Genomic DNA, 16,684 nt, shown 5'->3' with positions numbered 1-16,684 from the left:
CTCCACCTTCCCCGGAGCCCAACTGCCTTTCTGGGGACACAGACTGCATTCACCACCAGCCGCTCTGCCCAAGCCCTTAGCAGATTTTATGAAAGGCGTTTTCACTTGGATTAAACAGGCTCTGTGTTTGTGTGTGGTGTATGTGAAGGAGAAAATGAATCACTTCAACTTTGGGCAGCGATTTTAGGTGTTGTGTTTGTCCCTTGCAATTATATAAACACACCAGAACTCATTAAAAAAAAAAGTTGGGAGGTGGGGAGCAGAGTCTAATGCTGGGGATGATCTAAACAGTTTAGCACATTTTCCATACATTCGACCTCAGAGAGGGTTGTGTTCAGTCGGCTCCCAACAGAGTCTGAGTCCAAAGGAAAGTTTGAGGTTTTACATTTCTGTTTGTGGTACAGGAAAAGGCTTATGATCTGAGGGCTTGATTCAGTGAAATAACATCGCTTTCATGCGCATTTGCTTCGCAAGAAGGGCAGGGGTTGGAAGTAACCGTTGTGAGACTTTAAAGGTTTGCTGGCAGCGGGAAAGGGATTTTTTTTTCCTTCCTCCCTGCTGGGGGAAAACAGTTCTAACGAGGAGCTAGCTACTTCGTAGTTTTAACTTATACTCAAATATTCCTTGCCCAGAAGCTGCTGGTGATCCCCGGGAGTTCTTTATCAGGCTGGGGCTCCGAGGGGCTTTTCGCAGCTCAGCCCCATCCTCAAAGCCTCACGGCATGAGTTTGCAGAAGAGAATCTTCCCTCGGAGGGAGAATGGTAAGTGCAGCTTCTTCTCAGGGGTTCCTGGGGAGCTGGGGATGGAGGGTTTGCCTCTTCTCGACATCCTCCGGGAGGGGTATGGAAAAGCATGACTTTGGTTCTGCCGTACGCAGAGTGTGTGTGTGTGGGTGCGTACATGTGTGGTGCGGCAGGACACATCCCTGTCTGTCTGCATTGTCCTTGCAGAGATGGCTGTGTGCTCACGAGGCTGCTTGGCAGAGAGGTGAAGGGTGAGGGTATCCCAGGTCCCCCGAGGGGAGGAAAGTGAGCCCCTGGCCGGAGCCCTTGGTTTTTACTAGCCCTTGCTTCCTCTTTGAATGTTGCTGGCCGCGCTCAGGGGCCAGCGCTCTGTATCTAAATGCCTAAATGCGTAGCTGTCAGGGTCCCCACCCGCTGAGCTGAGCTCTGGTCCCAGCAGGAAACGGAACAGAAGAGGGAGCTGCTCAGCGTCTCTGGGCGAATGGGAGAATGGAGCAGGGGACCCTCTGAGCCTTGCAGAGCTGGACACGGGGAGGGGAGAGGTGAGGCTGGGAGGGGCCTGAGTCCACTGGCCGGACTCCCTGCCTTTCTGCAGGTATCACCTAGTAGATCCGAGTTCGTTTCTTTAGTGACCTCCTTTTGCTCTGGAAACATAAACAGATAGGCACCAGGGAGAAGGATTTTAACCCCTTTGCCCAGTGTTTAAAGTCAACACTGGCAAAACTTCAGCTCTGTTGTAACTTTGGCGTAAGAGAGTAAACACATGGTTTTCTTTAGAAAGGGGAATGAGACAAGTCAAAGGCACACTGACTGTTCCAGCTCCAGGGAGATATGGAAGATAGGGCTAGAGCCCGGGGACCATTGGTTAGGTTCCATCCCCATCTGACGTCTGAAGGAAGGCAGGTGGGATGTAGGGACCAAGAACTGGGCTGTGGGGTCCAGCCACCAGGGATGCAGTCTTGGCGCTGAGGCGGACAGGTTAGTTGATTTGGGGGATGGTATTCAGCCTCCCCACGCCTCGGTTTCCAACTCTGCAGAACGGGCTTCACGGGCTCCTACCTCACAGGACTACAGAAGCAATCAAGGAGGTAACACGTGTAGGTGGCCCGAGCATCGCATGTGCGCCACCCAGGAGGCGGCAGCGCCCATAAGCAGGCTCCTCCCCTGTTGTGAGGCGGACAGCCCTCACAGAGCACCCAGGGCCTGGGGATAAAGGGAGCACTCCACGGCCGGGTAGCCGTGCACCCCCTCTCTTGCAGCAGGGGGGCCTAGCCTTCAGACTGTCTCCCTCTGGCCGTAGACCACATGGAGGCATTTACTGGGGAGTCTTCAAGGGCTGGGCTTGATCTGGTATTCCGTAGGTGCTCAATATTTGGTGAAACCATTTTATTTCTGGGGAGGCCTTGCCCCTTCCCATCCCTCGCTGTATCTCCATGTTTGGTTGGGTTTCCTGGTGAGACTCTGGGACAGAGAGTGTGCCCGGGGATGCCCCCTGTGCAGGAAGGTCACTGGACAGTGTGCCCCGGGGACACCCCCTGTGTCTCCTTGTCCCAGAAGGAGAAGCTGCGCCGGATGCAGCTGTGATCCAGCCGATCCCATGGGTTTTGCACCCCTGTAATGACCGGTCGCTGCCTGTGGGCTGCCCCAGGACCGGGACACAGCCTTGGGCAAGGCAGCTGTCTTCAGCGGAGAGTAATTCTTGGAAAGAGACTTGGCTCTGACTGCTATGGGTGGCCCTTTGTCAGCAGTGGGAAGGAGTGCCTCAGTCCTGGGTCTGGGAGCCAATCTGGGAGACACCCGACAACATCACTTAATAGTGATGAGGAAGTCCCTTTTTCTCTGAGTTCAGCTGTAGGATAACCGGGGATTAAAAGCACCAACACCTGTCCAGCTAAATCCTTACATGGCAACGTGACCTGGGAAAGCCCCTTTCCATCCGGTTCCATCCGGGGGGCTCAGTGTCCCTATCTAGAAGGTAGACAGAAGGCTGCTGAGCCGACTTGGCCTCTAAGAAGTCTTCTAGTGCTGCAGTTTCATAGGTGTACATGCTGAGCATGCCACACAGTGGTTGCTTGGAGCCCCAACCAGAGGTCACGTGACGTCCTCCGAAGGTGCCCCCATTCCTCCTGCTGGAAATGGAACCACGATCCCTGGGGGCCCTCATGATTGCCCATGGCCAGGTGTCGGCGGGCAGGGACCTGCAGAGGGAGGCTCTGCACAGGACTGGAGCATACGGAGTGGGGTCTGTGCCCAGGGAAGAGGTCGAACCGTAGGACAGGCTGCCATACTTCTTTGATAGTAAAGAGCTGCATTGTGTTGCCCAGGACAAACGTGGAGGTACCGGGTCTATTGCCCACCCCCACCCCCCGCCCTACCACCCACTTTCTATTTATTTTTCAATCTGCGAAGAACGAAGTCACTTTCTCAAACACTTGGAACTCATTTTCAACCATTGACTTAGAGCATTCTAGGCTGCAGGCACCAGGCTGGGTTCTGGGGATCGAATGGGACCCGTGAGACAGATGATCGCACACATGCATAAATGTATGGACAAGGAGGGTGGGGTGTGTTAGGGTGCTGTGTTGGGGAACTGACCTGGTCTGGTGGGTCGGGGGGGCTCCCCTGAGGTGTCGCTGTGTGAGCTGTGTTCCGTATGGTGTGTGGGAGTCTGGTGGGGGCAGGGGTGGAGAAGCAAGCTCTAGGTAAAGATTCTATTGAACCTCGTAGCACAGGGATGAGACAAGAGAACTGTCTCAAATCTCACCAGCTTGTGAGCCCCTGTGAGCATTTTTAGTGTACTTCTACCGTCTGTTTTCTTTGCAGCATTTAAGAAAAGTAATCACGGGGGTGCTTGGGTGGCTCAGTTCGGCTCAGGTCATGATCCCGGGGTCCTGGGATCGAGCCCCGAGTTGGGCTCCTTGCTCAGCAGGGAGCTTGCTTCTCCCTCTGCCACTCCCCCTGCTCGTGCTCTCTTTCTCTCTCTCTGACAAATAAATAAATAAAATCTTAAAAAAAAATTTAAAATAATCATGGTGACTTGTTAGCTCAGGAAATACAAGCTTTTGCTGGGGGGGGCGGTGCTCAAGACCCTCCTCTGTGAATGTGAGCCAGTCACCTGTGTCCCTCACACCTGGTGGCCAGCCCCCAGGGGCGCAGCTTGGAGGTGTCTCTGTGACACCAGCCTCTCTCCCGCCCGAGCACCCTTTAGCAGTAGGCACCGACTCCTCTGACCTTCCCTGCAACCCTGGGAGGCAAATGCAGTTGTCTTTACAGGTCAGCAGAAATGAGGCACGGGGAATATCCCAGTGGTCAGTGGCGGGATAGAGTTGCACCCAGGCAGGTCTGTTTCCTTCTAAAGCCCGTGTTGTTCGCGTGCTGTAGGTACCGTGGCTGAGCGCCATCAGCGGTGACCCTCGCGTGCGCACATACTCATTCCACGTGACGGTGTCAGTTCCTGCAAAGTCAGCGGAACCCCCACCTGTGTGGCCTCAGAAACCCACATCAGAGGTCTGTTCCACAACTGATTTAACCATTCCCCAAATTATGGATTCTCTAGCTTGCTCTCAATTGTATTTCTTCCTAAATATTTGATAAAAAAGTGTTGAAACATACAGAAAAGTGGAAAGAATTGCCATCAGTGAGCATACCCCATTTTTAAATTCTATAAGCAACATTTTACTCTACTTGTCTTAGGGCGTAACCGTCCGTCCCGCCATTATTCTGTCCATCCCTGCATCCACCTTATTTTTTGGATACATTTTCCAAATAAGTTTTAGGCATCTCTACCCTTCCCTTCTAAACACTTCAGCATGTATGTAATTAATCTGAGTTCAGCATTTGCTCATTGTTCTTCTTTTAGATAAAATGTACATACCCTGAAATGTGTGTATCTAAAATGTGCCATTCAATTAGTTTTGAAAAATGGATACAGCTCTGTAAGTCCAACTCTCGGCACCATGCGGAATGCTGCCCCCAGAAAGTTTTCCCAAGCCCCTTCTTGGTTGCATTCGGTTTTTACTAGTAATATATTATGTGTCACTAAATTTAAACGTGAAGTTTAATAACGCACAGTACCTGCTTTGTCCTGCCTTGGCCGTGAGGGCAGAACCCTAGGCTGTAAGGGCCCCAGCTCTGCTGGGCCGGCCTCCTGATGAGCCCAAGTGCCAACTTTGGTTGGGCTGATGCTAGAAGGGAGCCCCACCCAGCAGCAGGTTACTTTGGGCTGAAGGGGAGCAACACACAGGTGCTGGTGCGAGGTGTCCTCGGGCGTGCAGTGAAGGTTGGGGCTCTGGGTTCTGATGGTGGTGTTGGTACCAGGCCAAGACAGAAGAGATGCAGCAGGTGCCGTGTCATGGGAGCTGGACCCCTGGCTGGTGGGGAGAACTATGTCAAGGCTCTGTATACTTAGGTGGGTCCTAGGGGCTCACGTGGGACCTCCACGGTCCCGAGTGAGGCTGATGGGTGCTAAGCTCTTCCTGCAAGGAAGACGGGCCCAGGAATCGAAAGAGGGCGTGCCTCTCTCACTGGAAAGATGAACAGAGCAGCAGCCGAGAAGGGTGGCGGGCATCGCAGGGTGGATGTGCTCTGACTTGCTGAGACGGTCTGAGGCCGAACCGGAGAGGGTCTGAAGACCAGCGCCTGGCTCCTGCCTGTGCCCTTCGGGCCTTCCCGTGGCGAGGGCGCTGGCGCTGCTGCGGGTGGAAGCGGGTGGGGGAAGACAGCGCTCGTATTTGCCCGCCCAGAACCCTGGGTCGCACAGTGAGAGCATTCTTATGGAAGTCTTATAAGAACGGCCGTTCACAAAGGGGAAACCCGTAGCTTAGAAGAGGGCGTGGCTCATCCCAGGTGACACAGCGGGTTAGCCACAGCAGCCTGGGCATAAGAACTGGCGCCCTGGACTCCTGGACCAGTGCTCTTTCAGGGCATACGCGCCCCCCTCCGGCGGCAGCGTGCTTGTGGGCAGCCGGTCCTGCAGCTGCTCACGCCCCTCTGCCTCGGTCTGTATTCTATCTGAGTCTCTGCGTCTGACCACAGAGATCCCTCTCTCTCTCAGTCCTCCCTGCCCGTTGCTCTGCTCTTTCCCGCTCCTCTCCTCTCACAGCTGTTCAGCCCACACTTGTCTGGGGGACAGTAAGGGTTACAGAGAGGCGTGGGATGCGGTCCTCAGCACGAAGGATCTCACGCTTACTGGATAGGACACGCATGAGCCAGTCCGTGTGGACAGCTTCGGAACTGCGGGAGGGCAACTCCTGCTTTGGTGAGTGGGGAGGGTGTCAAGGAGGACTTCCCAGAGGAGGTGACTCTGAGCCAAACCTTGAAAACTCTCTAAGCGTTGGTCAGGAGGCAGGGGTCCGGGCATTAGGGCATCGTGGGGTGCGTGTGCCGAGGTACGGAGGTGGGAGGGAAGCAGGAGCATCTGGAAGAACATCAGGCGCGGGGGAGACCAGCCCGTGTCCTTGGGCAGGGATTTAAAATTTTTGCTTATTGAGTCAGTCATGTCATGACAATAACAAATTAAGAAAAGAAAGTAGGGATTTCTTCATCTTTACAAACGTTGCTTTCTGACGCAAGGCAGGAAGCGGCGCTCTTCAGATACTTGTGTGGGCTGAGAGAGGGGAGCGGGGTCCAGCCCTCGCTCTGCTGGGGGGCGGAGGCCAGCGCCCTGGCTGGGGGGGGCGGAGGCCAGCGCCCTGGCTGGGGGGGGCCTCTGGCGTCCTCCAGAGACCCAGAACACGGGGACTTGACACCCCAACGCGAACACTCGGACACACGGGTCCTGCCAAAGCCCCGCTGAGCAGAAACATTTGCCCCCCCGCCCACCGCCCCCGTGTGTTGTTCATTAATACCTGGCCTTTTCTGGAGGCCAGGTGGAGGGAAGGCATGCGTGCTGTGCCCACAGTCCTAATCTTGGCCTTGAAAAAGCACCTGCCAGCCTGGACCACTCCCTCCCTCGGTGGCGTTTAACCCTTCCTAAGGCCACCCTGTGCTGGGCTGACTGGTGTGGCTAGAGATTTCCAGATTGCTCATCTGGGTGCATTTATTCAGCTTGTGTTCATGGACAAGAGCTGCCTGGACTCTGTTGTCAGATAACCCTGGGTTCAAATCCTGGCTCTGAGCTTTGGGAAAGTCACTTTACCACCGCGTTTCCTCTCTCTCCCTGGCCCGGCAGGCAAATAGGGATAACCAAGGGCACCCCCCCCCCCACAGGCTCACCGTGGAGCTAGACACCGTGTTGACAGCGTGCGGCCCAGCATCTGGCCCACAGTGGGGGGTGCACACGGAGGATATCCATCAGCCAAGGCTGTATCCCCACGTGCTTTCCTTTCATGCCGTGGCCGTGGATGAAACCACGTGCCTCTGCGTGTCCAATCCGCAGGGTCATCAGAGCTCATAGAAATAAACTCTCTTCCCTTGGAGAGACATTCCCACTATTTCTTAATCTGTGCCTTCCCAGGAACTAAGACAGAGAGTGTGGCCACGTTTCTTAAGTTCTGTTGAAATCTGTGCCTAATCAGATTCATTTGATTAAGAAAATATCTGTAAGAGCTCTTTGTCGGCTCTAAAATACAAACAAATGTAGAAGCTCATTACATGGCATTAGTCACTTATTTATTCATTCAGCCGTGGGTTGATTCATTCAGTCAATGTTTATTGAGCCCTTATACGCCGAGCATGTCCTGGAGCTGGGGACCTTGCAGTGAACAATGATGACGATTTCTGCTGGGGGGTACAGACAGGCGATGGACAAATGCCCAAACAGGCTAACGGCACCTTCAGATGGTGACGGGTTCCATGAAGAAGGAAAAAAAAAAAGAGGTGTACCAGGGAGTGCCTGAGGGCTACTGTAGTTGGAGTGGACAGGAAAGGCCACATTTAGGATATCAAGGTAGGAAGGAGCCTGCTGTATGAAGATCTGGAAGCAGAGCCTTCCCAGAAGAGACCAACATGTTAGGGTGACCTGGGCACCACGTGTTCAGGAAAGGGAAGATGAACAGGGGCGAGGTCCTGTAACTCTTTTGGGATATGGTACGCCATTGCGATGTGATTTGGAAAAAGCAACTCAAAGTCTTGGGTGAATATATGGGGCCTGGGGCATCTTTAGGGCAGAAGCACATTTCTCCTGAAGGCACTGTAACGGTGCGCAGGTGACATTTCCCACCTGCCAAATCCCCAGAACCATACAGAGAGTGAGCGCCAGTGTAAGCTATGGGATTTCACCCAAACCAGGGTCTCAGTGCCGACTCCTCGGTGGTGACAACGTGCCACACTAGCGCAAGGTGTCGATAGTGGGGAAGCTGTGCGTGGAGCGGGTGGGACCTCTCTGCACGTGTGTGCCCTTCTTCTGCTAACTGAAAACTGCTCGGAAGAGGAAAGCTTTAATTTTTTTTTTTTTTAATTTGAAAAGGAATGCAAAGTCCTTCGCAGGTTTTCTGTAGGCGAGTGTTACTATCTGTCATGTTTTCAGAAACCACCACTGGTCGTGGTGTAGACGTGAAGGTGGAGGCCCAAGCTGGAGCCCGGAGTCCGACTGGCAGGCGGGCAGCAGGGCGGTGGAGTCGGGGGCCCCAGTGGCCGAGATGAGGGGAAGGGGATGCATTAGGGGTGTCGGGGAGAGCCGACGGGAGCAGCCAATGAATCTGGTGGAACGTGGGCGGTCAGAGAGGAAGGAATGAAGATTAATCTGAGCTAGCACTGGCTCTCAGAGGGCTTATTCCTAAAACCCTTAGTCCTCCTGCAACGCTGTCAGAGGGGTGCTGGGACAGGGACCATCCTACAGAGGAGTCGGCCAGTCCCCAGGGAGGTGTCGTCTCCTCTGCCTGTTACTCTGCATCTGGCTGGGGGCAGAAATCATGGCTTCAGTGTCCCCCAACCCCTGGTTCTCCACTCCTGGGCCCCGGATTCTTGGGCTTTTGCAAATGAATGCGTGATGGTGACAACTCCCCAAACGTGGAGCCTGGGAGGAAGAGATCGGAAGTGGGGTCAATCAAGAGTGTTGCTTGGGATGTGAATTTTGGGGATCCCCAGTCCGTCCCCAGGGGGAGAGGCTGAACAGGTGGCAGGAAAAAAGAGTTCCCAACTCAGAAGCAAGTCCAAAGCTGGAGACGTGGGTTTGGGAGTTGTTGGCCTAGGGATGGCCCAGGGACGGGCTGCAGGCGCTGGATCTAATCACACAGCATATCAGCAATGCGCGGGGACTTGGAAAGGGTGCAAGCCCAGAACCGACAAGTGAGAGAAGAGAAGGCCGGAGGGAGCACAACATAGTCTCTGCAGAAGTCAGCTACAATTGTCACAACAAGTAAGACCTCTGGTCCAGTCCTCACGACCTCAAGTTCGCGGTGTGAAGAATTCCTCAGGGTTTTTAAAGAATACCAGCTAGCTCCTCGCTTGGACCTCGCAGGAGCCCTGTCAGCCTGTTGAATTGCTGTTCCCATTCTGCGGAAGCGAACAGTGAGGCTCGGAAAGGGCACGGGACTGGCCTAAGCTCTCGGAGGCGCCAGTGCAGAAGCTGGGGTCCCACCTCCGCTGTGACTCCAAGCACGGCCCTCTTGATCTGGCTGCTATGGGACCAGAACGGACCACCCTGTTGTGGTGTTTTAAAAAAAAGGCACTTTTCGTTTTGCCTTTTGAATATTTTGACTTGCAATAACAAATGTGTATTACTTTTACAATTTAAAAAAAGGGGGAAGCATCAGAAGAAACTGCGGACATAAAGTTTAAAAAAGAAATCAAAACATCACAGCATAAAGAGAACTCTTGGTGTAATCCCAGAAGATGCCGGCTTTCCAGGGAAATGTGGGAAAGGCCTCCTGGTCCCGTGGCGCTAATCCTGAGTGGACATGCAGAGGTGTCTGGGCACTTTAAGCCATGATGGCAACATGCTCTGTGCATTACAATTTAGGGCATTGGTTGTGAAACTTTGGCAAGCATTGGAATCGCTTGGAAAAGATTTCTGGGCTCCATGGGCTGGAAAGAAAACAAGGTGCTCAACTTTCCCCCCCGGAATGTCCGAGTCTTCCCAGATCCCTTGGGTGTTGTGGATGCATCCAGAGGGTGTGAAGTACACAGATGGGGGTTTCGGGTGCGCTTTCATTCCCCGCCTTCTTGTCGCCCCAGCAGTGAAATGGGTATAGAAATAGAACCTGCTCCATGGGGTTGAGGACAGGGTAGAATGGAACAGAGTGGTCCTCAGTGGCTAATGCATGGACAGCTGTCTGCAGAAGCCTGCCAGTCTTCACATCACTGAAACACGGGTGCCAGCGTGTGCGTGTGCCAGGACACGAGGCGATCACGTGGAGGTGAACCTCGGTTTTCATGCAAAGGGAAGATCAAAAGGCAGATGGAAGGTGCACGTGTGTGGTGTTGTTGTGGGGAGCTTCCTCTTCTGTGGGCCCATCCCTCAGGAGCACTGTGCTCGGAGACTTTAATTTCCCTTGGCCGATGAGCGAGCTAAAGCTGAGACAGACCGCGATCCTGTGACAAGCTGTCCGGGGTCTCCTGCCCGCTTCTCCCTCTCTTTCTGCGGGTGCGTGGCGAGCTGGCCGATGGGGTGTTAGGCGGCAGTGGGAAGTCTGTGCTTTTTCTGGCGGAGGTCCTGGAGGGCACAGATACCGTAGTTTCCACCTCAAGGTGCGAACCACTCTGTGTGAGTGAAGGTCTGGGTAGGATCTTACCCATACTTTGGAATGAATTCACCTTCTGCTAGTTAAGCAAGACAAGTCACTTGATAGTAGGACAAGGCGGGAACTAGATTCAGGCACAGGTGATGGGGACCGGGGGTGGGGGGCTTTGGCTTGGTGGTGGAGGGAGGCTGCGGGGTCTGGGAAGGGCGAGGCTGGCCTCCAGAGGCCTGGGGTACTGCATCAGCCCCAGTCTTTCTGCCAGAACGAGACAGCCCTAGGAGCCGGTGACTGGGCCCCAGGCCCAACTGCACTGTGTCCGGCGAATGGAGAGAGTCTGTGCATGTGAACAGAAAAGATAGCACTGACCAGGGCCTCCATCCCCTGCCCTTGAGAAAGTCCTCCTCTGCTGCCCTCCAGACTCGGCCCTGCGAGGGGCAACTGTCCCCTGCCCCCACCGACAAAGACAGTTCTGTCTGCAACATGCCTCTCTGCGACTGTGGGCCTGGCGGCCCTGGCAGCCGCTGGACCTCTGCGGCCCCGCGTGGAATTCCAAGACTTCCCACGGGATGCACCTACACCCTCATTAAAGCCCCCAGGAAGCCCCGGAGCACATTCCACTCTTCAGAAGAGTGGGCCCCCCAGACGTCCCGGCCTGGCACAGGCCAACAGCTCACAGAGGCTGTGCCGAGGACATGCGTGGGGGAGGCTCTTTAGGGGGCAGATGGGCTGAATGCCACCCTTAGACTGAGCTCTGCAAGGGGACATGTGGGGGGAAAGCACCCCGGTCACAAGGCAATCATCCCGATAGCAGAAACAGAAGCGCCTTGTCCCTTTGTGCTGTGGCGCTCGGCACACTCGGTGTACGTTCCGTCCTGGGTTCTCACGCTCGAATCCCCTGCAGGGCTTTGCCAAAGCAGAGTGCCAGGCCCCACCCGCACAGTCTCTGATTCAGGAGGACTAGGGCCCCTCCTGAGAATCTGCATTGCTAGCAGCCGGTGCTGATGCTTCTGGCTTGGGGACCAGACTTTGAGAAGCACCAAGTTGCATCAGCTTCTGCTCCCGAGAGCCAGTTTTTCTCTTAGGACAGAGAGGCAACGTGGCACCACGGAAAGAGCGTGGGCTTTGGCGTTGGGTGGATCTGGATTTAGACTCGTGGCTGGGTGACCTCAGGAAAGTTGCTGGACTTTGTTGAGCCAGTGGTGGCCTACGACTCAAGGTCACCAGGTCTTGGTGCTCCATGGATTTTTGTGTAGTGATATTTTTCACCTGTAAGGTGGGTATGATAATATTTGCTAGATCAGTGGCAAGACTGTGTGAGCTGATGTTTCTGTAAAGCTCCTAGCCGTGGGGCAAGTGCGGTGTATGCCCAGAGTCATATTTGATAGCTTCCCACCCTCCCAGCCTCTCCTAGGTTGTCCAAGGAAGGCAAGGCCAGACACAAGGAGCCTTGCCGGGGTTCTGGGGTCCTGGGTTGGGCAGGCCTCCTGGGTGTTCTCGCCAGCCCAGCAGATGGTGGACTCTGTTCCAGGGCTGAGCTGCCCAGCGATGGCAGCCTCCCTATCGGACCAAGGCTTTTCACGTGGAGAAATCAGATGGCTCAGGTCGGGAGTCTCTGAGCAAACCCGTGCCAGGTTGGACACATTTGCCCTGAGTCACCTGTCCAGAGCAGGTGGTGAAGGCAGCGTCTGACTCAGAGCATCCCAGCCATCGGGGCGTGGGATCGGACCCAGAGACTGGCCTCTGTGTGAGGGAGGAAGTCCACTTCTCATTCTCTGGCCGGCTCCGACCCAGGCCAGAGCCCTAGGCTGTCCCGGATAGATGGTGTCTTGATCTCTGCTGGGCAGTTGGAGAGAAAAGCGAGGGAGGTGGCCGCTCTGGGGACGGTGTGCAGGGAGGTAGGTGGGTCCAGGTGAGTGAATGTCCCTTGGACGGCTGCTCTGACCTGCATGGGGGAGGGTCTTGGTTGGGGGAGGGACTTCATGTCATATTTGGAAGCTGTGTCGGGGCGCGGGCAGGAACGGAAGCCAGAATGCTTGGTTGGGAGTCGTGTGCCACCATGGTGCACAGTGACTTGAGGAGGAAGCAGTTTTGGAGGTTGGGGTGGGAGGGACAGGGGCTGCTGTGTCCCCTGCCCTTGCTCTGCATCCCTGGGAGCTTCTGGTTCTGGGATATCCGGCTGATGGACCTCCTCCTCGGTGCAGGGGCTGTGGCAGGAAGCAGAAGGGAGAGGGTGGGAGAAAGGCGGAGGCATGTGGAGGAGGTTTTCCAGCTGCTGCCAGGCTCCTCCTCCCCGAGGTGCACGAGGAGCATGGGCACCTTTGACCTTGACCACGGGAAGGGCGGTCTCTCTGCCTGTCAGTCACTCCACTGTCATGTTTGGGGTCGCCGCTAATCCCCGGGACAGGTGATCCTTACTGATGGGAGGTGCTTGCTTCTTTGTGGGAGGATGCAGCAACCCAGCAGATCTCCCTGCTCTCTGTGGACACAGGGAAGCATCCATCCCTCCTTTTCTTGACAAATGAAATGCCCTCCTTTTGGGCTGAGCCCCTCAAGGGCGGCACCGTTGTCCCAAGAGTCCAGCCCCGAGGCAGCCCTGGGAGCCGCAGTCTGTGGCTCTCTTTCCCTTGCCCCAGGGCCCCCGGGAAGGAGAGGAGTGTTCCACGCTTGTTCTCTCCTCGGGTCTCCCTTGGTGTCCTGCTGTCAAGTGGCACTCAGTGTTTACGATCCCAGGGGAGGGCTCCTCCTCATACTCCAGAGCGACGAAGACAGGACCTATCAGGGTGGGCCAGGCGCCTCCTCGAAGCCCCTGCTGTTGATTTATTCAGCCCCCAGTGGTGCTCATCACTCATACTCAAGCCCCCAGTCTTTCTGCCCCAGGCGTTGCTCTAAAATCTTTGCATGTGGCATCTTGCTTGAGCCTCTCAATGCTCCCAGCTTAGGTAGTGTGTCCCCAGAATGGAGAGGTGAGCTGACTTGCCCAGGATCGCTCAGCTAGAAAGGGCACTCCCTGGACCTTAACCCCCGCCTGACTCCAAAATCTACACTCTCAACTGCTCTGATACATTCCTAGCAAAGGTCTGCATTTACGGTTTTATCTTTACTGGGTGAAATGTTGGCTTATAATTACCTAGAGCAGGTGTTTTCTAGCTCTACCCATGGGAACCTCTTTAGAACTGAAATCTTTCATGAAAATTCATTTGTAAACAGTCAAAAGCAGAACTGTTGGGGCAGAAGGTGGGCCGGGAGCGCGGGACCTGCCCTTCACCAGCTTCCCGCCTGCCCCCCTCTCTGGGGCCCAGCAGTGACCCCAGGGTTTGGGGGTGAAGCGGTGAGGGTGCACCTGGAATCAAAATCCACTCACCAGCATGATGGGGTCCTTGTTCCTTAACAGCTCCTCGGTCTCAACAGCCCAAGTTGGCATTTCAGTCTTTTGCCCTCTGCTCCCACCCCCTGGGGAGGGGTCCAGGGCCACCAAGAGATGTGCTCTGATATGAAGACAGAAAGGTCTTTTAAGGCTTCCTGCCTTTGTGCATGATGTTCTCTCAACTCGAAATGCATTCTCTCGAAACTTCTGCCTTCCTTTCTCCAGGTAGAAAACCCTCATTCGGCTTTCCAGCCCCCGCTCATAGGCTGATTCCTTGGTGAGGCCATTTAACAAGTCACTACTGATGGTAGCACTCGATTCAAACCTGTATTAGGACACTTCCCACACCTGGGATAGTCTCCATCCCCACATCCGTCCTCTCCAGCAGCCTGTAGAAGCCTGTGCCTAACTCCTTGACTCATCATCAGTGCCTGGCCCTCAGTGAATCTCAGGAAGCTATTTGTTGCCTAAACAAGGGAATAACAACCTTAACTGTAACAACCGTACCTTGTATTTACACTGTCCATTCGGGCTGGCAACAAATTTTCACATGTAAGAGTTTTCTCATCTTAAGGCACAAATTAGTGCAGATAGCAACACACTCATATCCGTGGGTACAAAACATATCCAGGGAGGCAAACTAAACAAATAGTTCTAAGAGCTTGGAGGGCAGTTAAGAAGGCAGCTTGAAATAGGGTTGCATTTCAAGCTGAAATAAGGACCCATCCCTGTTGGCCCTGTCAGCTAGGCAAGGTTGCCTGGCGTCTGGCAGAAACGCCGAGGATCTCTGCAGGAGAGATTGCAGAGTGGACAAGGGGCTGAGCACAACTGTAGAGGGGCAGGCCGCCGGGGGCAGCCCGCGCCCAGGGGAGCCGCTGTGCTTGCCACGCTTGGAGATGCCGGAGGGCAGGGTGTGCCCTGGAGAGGGGCTCCGGGCTGGCGGTGCCTCTGCAGGGGGACCCGGGAGCTGGGACCTCCCCCCCCCACAGACGGGGTTCTCCCTCGGTCTTGCTCTGGGCCCTGCTCTTACTCTGAGGCTTGCATGCCCAGCTGGCCAGAAATGCTCTTCCAGCGACTGGGACCAGGTCCACCAGTCAGCTAGAGGTGGCTGCCACGGACACGTCCTCAGTGCGGGGCCAGCCTGCACCAGCACGGGCTCCCTGCGGCCCACAGCAGCCCTCCTCTGGCAAAGCAGAACCGCAGCAAATGCCAGCCCCCTGCATCCACCCCAGCTCCTAAATCTGAGGCAAGAAAAGCAAATGCAGTGAAATCACCGTATACACCGTATAGAAATGCAGTGAAATCTTCAGTGGCTCAGAAGAATGGAGCTGAGTGAGAAATCAAAGCAAATACTCCCGTATGAAATTGCTGTGGGAAATCAGAGAACACTTCAGAAGAGTAGTTTTCAAACAAGAACCACTAGTGCAGTGGCAATCAATTTAGTGCTTTGAGACCAGCATTGTTTTTAAAAGAAAAAAAAAAAGAATAGAGTATATCAGAGTGCATCAGGTTCCAAGGGAAATCATATTTTATATCATCGCTGTCATGTTTTTACTTTACTACACCACAGTAAGCGTATCGCTTCATGAAACTCTTGTTTTAGTTATATATATTTATGTACATATTTATGCTTATAAACATTTATATACATACACATCTTATATGTGTTTATGTGGTATGTATTATGATGTAAAATGTAAATTCTTACGGTAAGAGAGGATTTACAAAGTTTCAAAAAACAATGGATAGGACTTGGAATGGAGATGTGTAGGGAGAGCATTTTAGCCCAAAATATTCCCCATCTTCTCTTCCAACAAGGTGGTCTTCTCCCCATCATCCAAGGCAGAGATCCCGGACTAAGTCGGCCGTGAGTTCATCTCTTTCTGTTCTTGCCTTTTTTTAAATGGATCAGCAGTGCCAGATGAAAGGAAAGGTTGGGGAGGGCAGGCAGGCCCCCAGCCTCACGTGTCTTCCCTTTCTTCTTCCTCCTCCTCATCCTCTGAACATTCAGTGGCCAGTTCCTAGCGGGCGGCAGGGGTCCAGCTCCTGGAGCAAGAGACCCGTTGGCACGTCCTAGGGCCAAGTCTCGGCTCCCCACTCCCCGTGCATTGAGCTGGTTGGCAAATGCAGATAATACAACTGTGTATATGTGTGCGTGTTCGTGTGCGTGTGTTGAGAGAAATAGAAATAATCTTGAAAGAGATGACATATCATCTCTTACCAAAGTGCAAACCCACATCACACACACACACACACACACACGCACGCGCACACACACATGCACACACACATGCAGAGACAGCAGTTGTGACCACAAAGCCTGAAAAATTCTTGCAGGCCAAAGACTCCGTGATAATTTATAGCTGTGATTTTGCATTTCTTTGCATCTCCTCTCAGTCCGACTTCGAGATTGCTGATGTCAATTCAATACCCCCACAGCTCGCCCCCCAGGAAGGGGTCTTAGTTGTTCACCCCGGGCGTGTTTTGAGCCCTTTCCCAGTTCTTCTGGCAAGTAGGTCATACTCTGGGTTTGTGTGTTTTAAATTTTTGTGTTTTTTTTTCTTCCTTCTTAGATTAAAATGAAGTGAGGTGTACACATTGATTACGGATTTACTATATCACCACTTTGTATTTGAATTTTTGTGAAGTTTTAAGTTTTACTTTTGATAACTATGTTATGGTTAGTAAAATAGGGTGACCCCCCCCCCCCACCCCCCAGCCTGCCCTTCAGAGATAATCCCTGGTGACAATTGGTGAGGATTCTGAATTTTTCTATTTCCAAACACACACACACATACACATTGCCCCGCAACAATTTTTTTTTCGCTTCTGTGTGGCACAAAAAAGTCTACCTCATTCTTCTCCAGGCATGAAGAGTATTCCCCACCATCTTCATGGTCAAAAGAAATACAAAGTAGCATGGGCAACTCACCGGCTGTGTCCCAGACATGGGGTCA

General features: G+C 53.8%; 1 protein-coding gene across 3 annotated transcripts in view; it reads left to right on the top strand.

The window, feature by feature from the left end:
• The first annotated feature begins 500 nt into the window (after positions 1-500).
• Positions 501-16,684, top strand: part of IL16 (interleukin 16) — a 97,009-nt gene continuing 80,825 nt past the window's right edge. The window contains exon 1 of one of the 3 annotated variants that reach the window (XM_027569595.2): positions 501-761. In XM_027569595.2, coding sequence (XP_027425396.1) covers positions 722-761 — 40 coding nt within the window. In that variant the 5' untranslated portion in view covers positions 501-721. The remainder of the gene's footprint in view (positions 762-16,684) is intronic. The other 2 variants (XM_035727925.1, XM_027569600.2) reach the window with 2 other exon arrangements.

This window comes from Zalophus californianus, chromosome 6, assembly GCF_009762305.2.
Source record: "Zalophus californianus isolate mZalCal1 chromosome 6, mZalCal1.pri.v2, whole genome shotgun sequence".
In the NCBI taxonomy this organism is placed as follows: Eukaryota; Metazoa; Chordata; class Mammalia; order Carnivora; family Otariidae; genus Zalophus; species Zalophus californianus.
Note: the sequence above shows the minus strand (reverse complement) of the source record. Positions and strands in the feature narration are given on the sequence as shown.